Below are 13,737 nucleotides of genomic sequence, written 5' to 3' on the forward strand. Positions count from 1 at the left end.
TGAACACTGTCTGTCTGAACTCAGCAATTCACATCCTTTGATGGGCAGAGCTTTCTGTGAGATTACACAACGTGGGAGAGTGTGATGCCTAGAAGACAGAAGCCAGGGGATAATATTTAACATCTTTACAGTGTTGAGCACCAGCCCCACCAAGCTAGCCATAGTTACTGTGGATGTATGAGGACACATCCATTTCCTTTTTTTTTCACAGTAAATGTGCAAATGTCTGTTTGTGGATAAAGAATTTTGCATTTAGAATCATGAAGTTAAGTAGATATTCAGTGCTATCATAGATGATCATAGTAACCAATAATATTTTCAGGTTGAAGGAATAGAGAGAGTTAGCACCTTGAAAAAAATGTGAGAGTCGAGATCTCTCCAAAAACGTCTGGGCTATTTCACACTCAAAAAATAAGTTTGGAATTGTTTCTAAATCATATTCACAAAAGGTTACAAGAGCAAGCACACGCCCCCCCTGCTTTTATTTTGAAGGCTGTGACCGGAAACTGTGTTGTACACACAGTATCTAACTGGACGCCTCAGGGAGAACAGCGGCGTATTGGGTTTCAAGGGTGTTGCAGTTTGATTCAGCGCAATTTCGTAATTCGGCAGCATCGCTGAAGAAGGAAGTGCAGCCATGGCGCAGGGGCTAAAGGAAAGATTTGAAAAGTTTCTCCATGAAAAAAATCTCATGACAGATTTGCTGGAGAAGATCGAGACAAAAACCGGAGTGAGCAGGACGTACATCGCTCTGGGTGAGTGTTGACAGCACGGGGATGGAAAAAGAGAGAGAAGAAGACGGACTGCATCACACAGGAAAAGATAGCGTATAACTCCGCCCGAGGCGACCTATAGTCCTGATTTAACTAAAGAGATCAAATGTCGCTCTTGTTATTGATCAGTAATAGTGTTATATTTAATAAGTGTGATATAATTTGATGAGGTTATTATATTTGTGGTGACAAACTTGTGCTATGATTTGTTCCAGCTGTCATCCTTATCATCGCAGTTTACTTGGTCATCGGTTACGGAGCCTCGCTGCTGTGTAACCTCATCGGCTTTCTTTATCCAGCCTACATATCGTGAGTGTTTTCTCCTCAAAGCAAGGAGGGGCCTGCCCAACACACACACACGCGCGCACACACACACACACACGTAAACAACACTGAATGAATTTAAACCACCTCACAGTTTGAATTATTGCTGCTGCTGTTGTTGTTATTTTTATCTTCTCAGCTAAGTGAATACATGTGGCTCAGTCTCCAGCAGCCACTGTTACAGCATAATAACGGGTTTTATTATGAACCTGTAAAGCACCACTCCCGTTTAGGCTGAGCAGTTTTAAATGAAGGTTGTACCGTTGTAGTTATACAACTGTTTCTACGAGCCACTAGCTACTATTACCTTCTCTTATCTATTAAACCGGTCCTCTACCTGTGATAATCTTCTGATCATGATATCATTATATCATTTTCTCAAACTGTAGTTTTAAGACTTGCACAGAGCTACACCCATGACTCAGTTATTGTGATGCAGTTTTCCCAGTAACTGGTGCGGGCTCTGTGTTGCTGTTTGCCTCAAGGCCTCAGAGAATGACTCCATGATCAGACTGATTTAGAGTGACCAGGATTATTCTCAGCTGATGAGACTTTGATACTGTGAATTACAGAAATAGAACATTTGATAGCTTCAGCTAATGTCATGATCTCCTCATTATTTTAGGAAGCTGAATTAAAAATATGAAGATCAGAAAATATGTTATAGTAGTTATGATCTCAACCAGACTGAAGACAATGACCAAACCACTTTATTCTGTCATGCTTCTGTAAAAAAGAAAGATAAAATTTCATGGCAGCTAACTTCAGTAAAATTTTTATTTAGGAGATTGAATGTAATTTGGACTTTTGTTAATTTTACTCGAGGTTAAAGTAACTTCATGGTTTATAACTGAGCATGGAGTTTTTTTTGGTTTTTAGTTATTTATTGTGTTGAGCCTCATCGCTCATTAGAGCCTCTGCTGTGTTGCTAACAGTCACAATGAGCCCAGTAACAATGTTCCTCAATATGACCACTATGACTTCAATCCCTTACTAAAGAAGAATCATCTGAACTATCCTAATCACAGTTTTGACCATTTGACATCCCAGAGACACATGTGTAAAAAGACACATAACAGCCTCCATCATGTAACGTGTTTCATATTATATAGAAAGGATCTCTGGGGAACCTTAAAGGTCCATATAGTCTAAATGTAGATGTCCATGTGTAGTTTGATAATAAAGCAGGTCTAAGTTCTATATTAATACTGTGAAAGTATCAAAGCCTCAGTCCACAGAGAAATGCACACAGCCTGTATTCAGACACTGAGCCTTAAAACCAGCCGTCAGGACTTCTGGAACTTTGTGATGTCACAACAAAGCAGTCACTGCTCCATTGGAACCACCATCCAACCTTGTAGGATTTGTTTCTCCGAGTGTTTACCTGAGATCTGCTTTATTTTTATTGGATCACTCAGAAAACAGTCAGCCAATCAAAGAGTGGCTCAGAGCCTCCTCTCTTCTGATTGGCTCACCGACTTGTTGTTACTAGAGCTCCAGAGAAAAACCTGAGAGAGGAGATGTAAAACTACACTAAGATGGTTTTTGGTTCTTAAAACCACAAATAATCTTCTGATGGATCAACACTTCAAATAAAACACAGAAGAAGAGGAAAATATGGAGCTTTAACGCTCTACATAATTTATATGTAAATAAGCTCACAGTGTTTCTGAAAAATTTTAACTGATGAGTTTAAACTGAACTCATAATTATTAGGTCTGACTCGTGAAACTGACAAACCTATCTAATTACAATTAATAATAAAAGAAAAGTTTATTTTAAAAATCTTTTTGTGGGATTTAAAGGAGTGAAAATTGTTTTCCTGCATTCTCCAACTAAAGAAGACAAGTTAGTAGAACTGGCTCTATTTGTAATGAATAACAGATTCCAAGTCATCAGGACTCTCTTATGTTTGTTGTCTCTTATTCAACTTTCTAAGGCCTATCAACCTGATCTGTTATTTGTGCCATTGTTATTGATTATTTATTTATGCTGCGCGTGCACCTTGGCGTATTGCTGTTATATTGGCACCGAATCAGAATCATTGTGAGTTGATCACATATTGTGACTGACCAGTCAGTCCAGTCCTGACACACACACACACACACACACACACACAGCAGCTCTGTGCACTCTGAGGGAAAAGAAAGGGCTGAGTGAGTCAATGTGCCGTGCACAGCTCTACAAGCAGCGATGGCATCAACACAATGTTCTTTTATGTTAAATTATGAGAAGTGTAAATAATAGTTGAGTTCGTTATGAAACTGTGGTGGACAAATTTAGTCAAGGCGATGAATGAGAAACACTGTAGAGGATTTAGCAGGTAGTAAGAAAGAACGCTTCTCTGCAGAGTCTCACTAATGTCCAGTAGACATCCATGACACATGACAACGTTACACAACACACAATATGCCACAAAGAAGCCTCGACCCTCTGAGGCTGTGTTGTAATGTTCCACCTGACTTGTGTGTAACAGGCAGAGTGTTAATCTCTTGATACTGAGCCTTAAGATAACAGTGAAATACTGCACCACTGACTTCAGAGCAGGTTTTTGTTGGTCAGTCGTGCAACTGCTTTCCTGTGCCTCAAGATAGCAATACTCCTGACCACTCCTCATTTTAAGACCAACACACCCATGGGTGCTCAGATGGACGCAAATGTATTTGATATTTAAACAATGTGGGCGCAGGATGGGAAAAAGACAACTGTGTTGGTCTGACACTAGCAAAGACACTTGTTGGGGGGCCCATTGTTACTGTCCTCCATCTTGTCTTCTGTTAGGAGGACATATCAAACAGCAGCTTTAAGCCAGATCAACACTGGTACTGCTAATAATATCAACACGGTCTTGACACCTGCAGTGACTGTTCAGAGTTAGGGTGAGATTATTACCATCACCCACAATCCTTCAGGCACTCCTGAATGAATGCTATGGTCACATCAGCGTCTGGCTACCAGGCTGTGCCCCCTCACATTATCCTGGATACTCACCAAGCAGCAGACAGTTTCTAGTCACATGTAACTTCCTGCTGCCTTCAGACGGCTGTAGGGATTTAAAGGGGCACTCCCATCAATAGTATCAATAATCAATAGTCAGATGAAGCACTAGTCAGTATGAAAACAGTAGTATAATGACTTTTGTGTCTCTGGTAGAAATGTATCATATCTGAAACTAACCTGATGATGTCATAGTGATGTCATTAGGGGTTCAGCCTGGAGACATTCACAGCAGAAAACCTGTGTCACAAACCGGAGGTTCACAGTCATCATGAGTGACGTTGTCTTACATATCAAACTGTTTGTCTCCCTCTCTCTCCAGAATCAAGGCCATTGAAAGTGCCACCAAAGACGATGACACCAAGTGGCTCACCTACTGGGTGGTGTACGGACTCTTCAGTGTGGCAGAGTTCTTTGCTGATATCTTCCTCTCCTGGTTTCCATTCTACTATATTGGAAAGGTAAAGGTGTTTCAGTCAATGTGCTGAAACATTGATTCAAAAAAAAAGTCAGCCTGAGTGTGAGTGTGCAGCTTTCCCGCTCAGTGATGAGTCAGCAGCTGGAGTAGGTGTGTATTTGCTCTCAGTCCCTCTGAACAGAGTAAACTAATCAACATGTTGAGGGTGGGGCGCACCGCTGTGATCATAAAGACTATCTGAGTGCTGAGAACGTTGTCAGCAGCTGTAAAGCAGAGTGTGTGTTGGTGTTAGGGAGGGGCATCGGGCAGGGAGAGAAAGACAGAGTGAAAGATTCACATCCTGTCAGAGCTCAGAAATTTAATTGCCTCTCGTCATTAACTTAAGTACAAAAACAAGATTCCTAATGAGGTGATCATTTATAATGTGCAGCCATGTGCTGTGTCTCCCGACTACTTCCACACTCACACTGGCTGTTTTGAGTGAATAAGTACGTTCTAACTGAGTCCAGCAACAAGACCAACAACATATTTTTAAACTTGTGATAACAGTGATTGAGGAAGGAGGAAAACATCGTTATTGTCATTTCCATGTCACATGACACACACACACACACACACACAAACACACACACAGGAGAGGAAAACATTCATTTGCAAGTCAAGTGAGTAAAGCAGCAGCCGACAGGCGAGCCACGATCACGCTCACAAGCTGCTGTCGCCATTTCCGCTGAGAGCACAACGGCGGCGTTTGATTTGAGACAACGCTGCCCTGTTGGAATTGACACACTAGCCCAGTGAGTGTGCTGTGTACACAGTGTACTACATGTGAGTGTACTGACCGAAGTATGTGATTTGAGACACAGTCATGCTGTAAAGCAGCTGCTGCCTACCACACGCCTACAGCTACACTGTATAACATGAGATAAGAAACAGCATGAATAAACAGGGATCTGTGACGAATGCTAATATGTGCTCACAAACATTTACTGACATTTGAACGTTATGTTTTACATCAAAGATTAAAGAATGTGGTTTAACAGGCAACATGTGTAGGATATGAACAGATCTCAAAAGAAAAGTGCATCAAATGAAGTTCACTTTGATTACATTATGTCCATAGTCTGACAACTATTACTTTATTTTGCACTGCAGTATGATCACAGTAACAGTATATATGCAGCTGACAGCAGCAGAACCAGGGTCTTATATTACGGCTGTGTAAAGCTGAGAGTTGAGGGGACAAGGACAAATGGAGTGAAAGTGATATAAATATTAATATGAAGGAATTCATTCAGTATTTGTATGAATCTGTGCCTCCTCATCAGCAGCCTGTAACTCCAGGTACTACTGCTGCTACACTTCCTCACTGTGGGGCCCAGTACCCTCACTCGCAGTCTTGAGTACTGGCGCGTTCATGTGCCGCCAAGTGTGTCCTTGTCAGAAAAATACCACCAATACACACAGTAACAACACACATGGTTATGTAATATCAAATATTCAATTCACTTTGCTTCTATCGCAACAAATCACAACATACATGATAATATAATAGAGAGGAACCCAGCAGTTCCACAATCTGCAGCACTTGGCAACAGTGGAGGGAAAAAAAGCAGATCTGGATCCTGCAGGTCTGGAGATACCTGCTTTTGTGAAATGTTGATGTGTTTTGACACGTAAATTTGTTTGCACAAACTGTTAATTAGGGTGGAACAGTGGCGCACGGGTTCAAACCTGCTGGCCTCTCTGTGTGTTCTCTCATGGTGCTCCATCTCCCTCCCACAGTCAAACACATGCAGGTTAATTGACGACTAATGGATGTGAATGTGAGTGTGAATGGTGTTTGTCTCTATATGTCGGCCCTGTGACCTAATGTCAGCTGGGATTGGCTCCAGCCCCCACACGACCCTATAAGGATAAGTGGTTTAGATAATAAATGAAAGTATTAATTAGAGAGCACAAATGAAGTATGTCAATAGCACAAATTAGTAATTGGAGGTTCCCTCAGCACAGCTGCTGGGCTCAGAGGGATGTAATAAATCTGCAGATGTGATGAACTGTTGGAAATGTCGGACTGTATCAGAGTACGACGGCTCGGATCATGTTGAGATCGCAGATTCCGTGATCATTATGATCGTATAAATAAGTATTATGATTACTAATGAGTGTGACTGTCCTCTTCCCCAGTGCGCCTTCTTAGTGTGGTGCATGGCTCCGACTCCCTCGAACGGCTCAGTCCAGATTTATAACCGCATCATCCGACCGTTCTTCCTCAAGAACGAAGCCAAGATCGACGACGTGGTGAAGAACCTGAAGGACAAGGCGTCTGAAGCTGCCGACAAGTTCAAAGATGAGGGTGAGTGAATCAACGTGTGTGTGTGTGTGTGTGTGTGTGTGTGTGCGTGTGCGTGTGTGTGTGTGTGTAGTGTTGACTGTAAACAGAGACCGGCCCATACAGGAACATGAATCTGACAATCAGCCAGTATTCCAATATTTCAAAATATAAATTACAACTAAATCAACTTAAATTAATAAAAGAAAGGATTGAATATAGACAGCTTTATATGTTTTGTCCTGCAGCTTTAAATCTGTATCAATGAGTCCAAAACAGCCCACCAGGTAAACACAATGTTAGAGTGACTGAGTGACTGATTGTACATTTCTGCTCTTAACAAAAACCTACAATCCCCAGGATCCATTCTTTGGCTGACAATCTAATTTTACATTTTCTGACAAATGGTTGACTTAAACATCTCTTTCATGATCATATCAGCATTACTTGAAGTTTAGAGGACGTGTAGACAGGAGTATTATCCCACTAGATGGAGCCAAAACACAGAAATATTCACTCTCATTCAACAATGTTTATGACATTCAGTTATTCTACTTATCATTTCATCAAGTCAGAAGCACTCATTGTTCCGTCTGAAAATCAAAAGTAGAAAATTGTAATAATAATAAAGCAGATATGTGACGTTTGTGTGTCATGTGTCCACAGCCAAGAGAGCCACAGCAAACATCATCTTTGAGGAGAAGAAGAGCTCCTAAGAGGCTTCCTGTCCGCAGCGTCATCTCTGGAGCTGGTTCTGTGAATGATGAAATGTTGCCTTGAAAATGGTTGTTTTTTAGTTCAAAACCTAATCTTCATTCACTCTGTATTAGATGTTACACATGTACCACGTGTCTCAGTTAAAGCCATTCCCCCCTCGGTTTACTTATTTAACTTTGCTTTCTGGAGGGCTGACAGATAACTGCTGGCCCTGATTCGCTTCATGAACCAAAATAAAGACAGACTTGCTGAAGTTGTTCTCTGGTTGTGATTCTTTCTTTTGCATTCTAAGGTAAATGAGAAATTCACTACAAGAACGATGTTATGTAAGGTGGTTTACAGGTACCGCCAAGTCCAGCATTTCAGACTTTTGGAGCTGTAAAGATCGTTTACAGCTGACGGCCATGTCTGATCAGTCCGCTGACACTTTGTAACACTTTCAGAACCAGACGCTTCTTAAACTTCACTGGGGAACATTTTGATCGAACATCAAATAAAAAATATTTCATTTCAAATCATCACAATTGCTGTTGAGTTTCTGAAAGTTCTGACCTCGTCTGTAAAAACACACAATTCAGTTTACAGCTGAAGATAAAGGAGGTTTTGAACCTGGCTGTTCTTCATCACCGTCATCATCACACTGTGATCCACAGAAATATTGTCTGACCTTTAACCTTTAGGTGGGAGCCTTTCTTACTCTCTCTTGCCTTACGACCACACCTGAGACTGATGCCCTGAAGCCTTGTTGAGATTGATTCTTCTTCTTCTTCTCTCAAATGTGTCGTTCTTGGAGTTTTGGAGTGAAACAGGACAAAGTCTAGCTGTGACTGATCACTGATATCACCGTGATGCTGCTGAGCCTGCTGTCTCCTGCAGCAGTGAAGAGGCTTCGGAGTGTGTGGTGAACCAGGGTCTCATCTGGTGTGGAGGAGCAGGTCCAGGTCAGCAGCAATTCTCTTCACTTCTCCACTTGCCTTTAGAGACAATGAGCCAGGGTTCTGTGATCTCCGCCCTGGTCTTAATATCATACACTAAAACATGACTCAGTGACCTGCAGCAGGTGATCTGCACTGAGCTCCTGCCCTGAGGGAATCCACAGACAGACTGAAGCTCACAGTTGGAGCTGGGACAATTAATTTATTTGTCAATCAGCCAATCAATCAGGTTGTGTGCTGATAAACCATCACCGACGCCTCCAGAGAGAAAAAAGGGGGCGGGGATCGTCACTAGTTCCAGCCTGGTGTGTGTAGGGAGGGGCGGCACTTTGTAAACTGTTGAGATTAGTGATGAAGGAACTGATCTAAAGGACTGAACTAAGGATTTATCTCTCAACATTTGATCTACCACCGCCTGCACAGTGTCAACCACGTCTCCCCACTCTATCGCCTCTATGATGCTTTCAAACGCTGCTCCGAGATCCGTCTGCCGCTGTGTCTCTCCAGTTCGTCCTCAGTCGAGCTCTGATTCTCTCACTGAGCTGACACATCGACAGGAAGCTGCTTTTCACTCCCTCTGACAGGAAACAGCATCAAGTCATAACTACTACTTCCCTACATGTCAGAGGAAACACCGAACATTTTCCTTCACTACATTCACCCGACAGATGATGTTGCTACTGACTTCATAGTTACAGATTTTATGAAACTTATTCAACATGTGATCAGCTTGTAAAATATGATGCATCTGTCCAACAATATGTAATTCTTGTTTTCACCTCAGCAAAAGTTAAACATACAAATAATCCAATAATGTCATGTATCAGGAAATAAACCTTTAAAAGAAGCAAGGACTTTTAATTGGTTTTTCTTCTTCTACTGAAGTAAAGGATCTGATTCTTCTTCATGTGGCCATGACTGTAACTGTATTAACCATCAGCCAATATCCCAAGACTAAGATATATCGGCAATGTGTATATTATGTTGCATTATGATAATTAATAGTTCAGAGCAGGCTGAGTGTATCGAGGTTATGACCACTAAAAACTACAACAACCAAATAGGCCCTGGGGTTCTGTGAAGACTCCAAGGCCTGAAGTTGAAGGAGCTGAGTCCCTGTAGTCCTCTTCCCTGGTTGTAAAGGAGCTGAGGCCTAACGTCGAAGGAGCCGACTCCTCAGGGTTTCCCTCATCAGTCCTCCGCGCTCTCTTAGAATTGACCTGCTCAGTGTAGTCCTCGTCCCTGCTCCTCTTTGTCCAGGAGCTGAGGCCTGAGGGTGAGGGAGCAGACTAGCTTCTGGTGCTCAGCAGGTACCTCAGGGTGCCAGACCATCAGCTGCTGAGCAGCAGCAGGATAAGTGGGAGCAGCGTCTAGAATACGGGAAGGAAGACCAACAGGAGCAGCAAGAGGAATGTGAAACTATCTGTCAGTAATCCTGTCAAAAGTTTCCTGGTGGGAGTTGGCGAGCGAGAGGGGGGGGAGGTATGAAGTCTTCATCATGGTCGTCTTCATCCTCTGTCATGGTGCTGTACCCCGAATCAGTGCTGGTGTCATCAGACCAGTCCTCCTCATCATCATCATCATCATCATCGTCATCATCATCGTCATCATCATCATCGTCATCATCATCATCATCATCGTCATCATCGTCGTCATCATCATCATCATCATCATCATCATCATCGTCTTCTTCGTCCTCGTCAGATGAGACGTCGATCGGACGATTATCTTCGTTGCCCTCCACATCCCAGATGAACGCAGGGCGGCCATCTTCTACAAGACATTCAGTGATGTCGTTGAGAGGAAACAGTAAAGTCTTATAATTCAATAGTTTGGATTAAATAAGCAACAAGCAAAGCTAAAGTCAGAAGAAATATTATCATAATATTTTAACATTAATATGTTGTGCAGTATTATAGAAAGAATAATTGAGATAAATAAGATTTAAAGATGACTACTGTTTACTTTACTTAGTCACTTGGAAAAACTTTTAACCACTGATGTGTTGAGGTTGGACACAACTTTTTCACAAAGATGGAAATTTTGAGTCTGTTTTCACATTCACAGTGTAAGAGTTTGAGTTAAATTATGATTAAAACTCAACGACTTTGTGTTTGGAATCTCAGCGTGATTGAGAACTTTTTGCATGACTGAGAATATGAATATGACAGTATGACTGGTGTTATGATTATTTCATATTTACAAGTTGGACACTAACTGTTGTTGTGAACATCAAGTGTTAGTCTACATGAAAGTTCACAGCATGCTGACTGGTGAGCACAGTCATACAGATCGTGTTTTACTCTGGACCGAAAACTGAAACAATGGTTTAGCCTTGAATTGAGGAGAAATTATTTACACGCAAACACATTTAAAATGTGAGCAAATGATAAAAGACATTATTCTTGTGAGCAAAGCCATGACATCAAAATCATGTAAAAAAAAACATTTAGACACCCAAACATTCAGAGTTCTTCAGAAGCCCAAACAGAGAATACAGGGCAACACAACAAGGACATTTATAACCTCAATTTAAAGAAAAGTAATATTGTGTCTGTCAACAACTCACAATTCATTCGAAGAGACTGGACAGGAGAGGAGGAGCTCGTGACGCTGCGCGCTTTTACGCACGGTTCTCTCCCCCTTTTTTTGGATTCCGGTCCCCGCCCACAGAGCCACGCCCAAAGCCTAGATTTGACCAAAATGCAAGAAACAACAAAAATGAGACATCACCGGACATGAAAAACGGGATGGGAGCTCAGTGATGGGAGTGCGACTACCAAGCACGGAGCTCGAGGACAAATGTGATCAGTCTGTCACTGGCCATTAAACACATTTGTGTTGGAGCACTAGAACAGAACATAGTGAGGACTTGTGTGTTTACGTGGACAAAACTCTAAAAGGTTTGCAATAAGTTGCATAAATTGATTTAATATGTATCGCACATGCGTCATTACGCATGAATGCGCAGCCAACCACAGAGGTTCAACGAAATCATCATTTAAACCCCTTGTAATCCTGTTCAGACTAAAACAGCAGTTTGTAACCAAGTCGTCTCCGAGTGTGTGAGCGGCAAATCATGGGACGAGAAGAAGACTGTGGCATCCGGCACACAGGGCGCACACGTGCATCAAGTTACGCAACAAACCGTTTTCTATTAACTACATTAAAAAAATACCACAAAAAATCTGATTAACCAAAGTACCGACATGTCACCTGATCCAAGAACAGTCAGACAATATTCCAATTGATCTTTCTTCAGTGGCCCTGACCAATTTGGTGCCCTGGGCCAGATTTTAGCTTGCGTCGCAGTTTCACTACCAATGTTCATACACTCACACAGAAACTGCAGAGCTTTGTCTCGAGATTTTCTTTTATTTCGAATAGAAAATAACCCACAAAATAAAAACCGCACTAGAAAACAAGTGACGGAAAATAAATTATAAATACTGTATGTATTTTATATATCAGATATGTTTATAATTATTAGAATAGATTAGATTAGATTAACTTTATTTATCCCACAACTGGGAAATTCATTATGTGTGTGTTTAGAACTTTATATTTAGGGTTGGGGTGGGAAATTTGGAGATTTCGCCTCTACGAAAATCTCTAGTTTTGCTCTGCTTCACTATATCAATATCAATTCTGAATATGAAAGTATCAGCTCAGCATATAGCAAGTCAAACTGCAAGGATCCAAACAACCACACACAACAACTACTGTGTTTACACCTGTACGTCCTGACGTCCTGACGCTCGGAGCTATAACTTCCATCATCTCCATGGTGCACGAGAAACAAATATTTTTGGCATTTTATGAAATTTTGGCCCAGTCGCCATCTTTTCTCTAATAATTTTCGATGCAACATTTGGACAATTTGATGCCCTCAAACCAAAACAACAATGTTTTCAAATCACTGCACTAATTGTTAATGAATTCCACACATTTCCCGGGATATTTAAGAAATTCTGCCCATCAAATAATTTCACACTGAGAAATCGTTTTTCCAACAGGCCTAAATGACATGGAGTGAACTCCTTTATAGACTTTTAAGGATTTTAATGAACGGATGATTCAGTCATAAATAAATAATTTTTATATTGGAGAATACTTTTAAAAGTTGTCTTACCTGCATGGTTGGCGAGCCACACTTGGACGGCTGCCCTCTGCAGGTGTTCCTCCATGTCCTCAGGTCTATTGAAGGCCATGTTTCCACAGAGGTTCAGAGATGCACTTTTGTAGCTTTCTTCTCCAACAGTTCGCTTCCCACAGCTTTGGTTTACAACAGGTCAATTCGTCTCCGAGTCCAGGTGCAAAGGGAGGGATGTAAATGACGCGCGGCCCTTATACACCCTGGATTAGGTCGTCATATGTCTCTTGTAGTGTCGCGCGCGTGCGCGTGACATCATGACAGACAGACATCATGTATACCTATTAATATTTTTCTCATTTTTGAATTTCATTCATGCTTGTATCTTTATTTTTCAATGATTCAGTTTTACGGTACAGTGTCCACAGGTGATTAGCAATAAATACACAAATATCAACCATCAAATACAATATGATAAAAGGCATCAAATAACAATTATATTCAATTCAAGTTATGACCATATAGACCATATAGAAAGTTGTCCATAGTACTTGTGGTCACTGGGATAAATTGGCAGCATGGCACAGAACCTTTCAACTACTGTATGTCAGTGGTTCTCAACCTGTGGGCTGGGCCCACTGTGAAGGTAAAATTTTGGTGAAAGATGTAAACATAAAAGTAAAAGAATGTTCTTGAATGTTTTAAAACAAAACGATCTTTAAAAACATTAAAAATGTTGAAAAACTCCACCCATTTCCACACAGCCATTTTCATTTGTCTGGTTTTAGGGCTTATCAGTGTGATGAGCCAATGATAGGAACTTTTGGACCACATCGTATATTTGTTTGCTATCACAGTCTGATTGCGTGCTAAAAGATCACATCCATTGCAAAAACTGGAGAATGAAAATGGAGCAACAGGAAGAGTTAACAGGAAGAGTTAAATTAATCAAGATTACCATTAATATAAATTTGCTCTGAGATTGTATTATCTGCCCTCCTTATTGTTACGAGGTCACATGTGGTCCACCAACATTTTTAGAGATTTTCAATTGGGCCATGAGTTGGGAACCACGGATCTATCTTACTACCCTTATTCTAGTTTGTCTCTGCCAGGGAGCTAACACTAGCTATATCCATCTCCAGATGTCA

At 41.2% G+C, this 13,737-nt stretch overlaps 1 protein-coding gene and 1 long non-coding RNA gene across 2 annotated transcripts; one reads left to right on the forward strand and one right to left on the reverse strand.

Annotated features, from left to right (window-relative positions):
- The first annotated feature begins 549 nt into the window (after positions 1 to 549).
- Positions 550 to 7,811, forward strand: reep5 (receptor accessory protein 5). The gene is made up of 5 exons (XM_056404388.1): positions 550 to 755; positions 989 to 1,082; positions 4,417 to 4,555; positions 6,697 to 6,865; positions 7,508 to 7,811. The coding sequence occupies exons 1-5, from the start codon at positions 638 to 640 to the stop codon at positions 7,555 to 7,557; spliced, it is 570 nt and encodes a 189-aa protein (XP_056260363.1). The 5' UTR covers positions 550 to 637; the 3' UTR covers positions 7,558 to 7,811.
- Positions 7,812 to 7,954: 143 nt separating this feature from the next.
- On the reverse strand, positions 7,955 to 12,738 carry LOC130186987 (uncharacterized). The gene is made up of 3 exons (XR_008830370.1): positions 12,626 to 12,738; positions 11,063 to 11,181; positions 7,955 to 10,266 (listed from the first exon to the last, which is right to left on the reverse strand). It is a non-coding gene; the product is annotated as an uncharacterized LOC130186987 (long non-coding RNA).
- Between the last annotated feature and the right edge of the window lie 999 nt (positions 12,739 to 13,737).

This window comes from Seriola aureovittata, chromosome 18 (assembly GCF_021018895.1).
Source record: "Seriola aureovittata isolate HTS-2021-v1 ecotype China chromosome 18, ASM2101889v1, whole genome shotgun sequence".
Lineage (NCBI taxonomy): Eukaryota > Metazoa > Chordata > Actinopteri > Carangiformes > Carangidae > Seriola > Seriola aureovittata.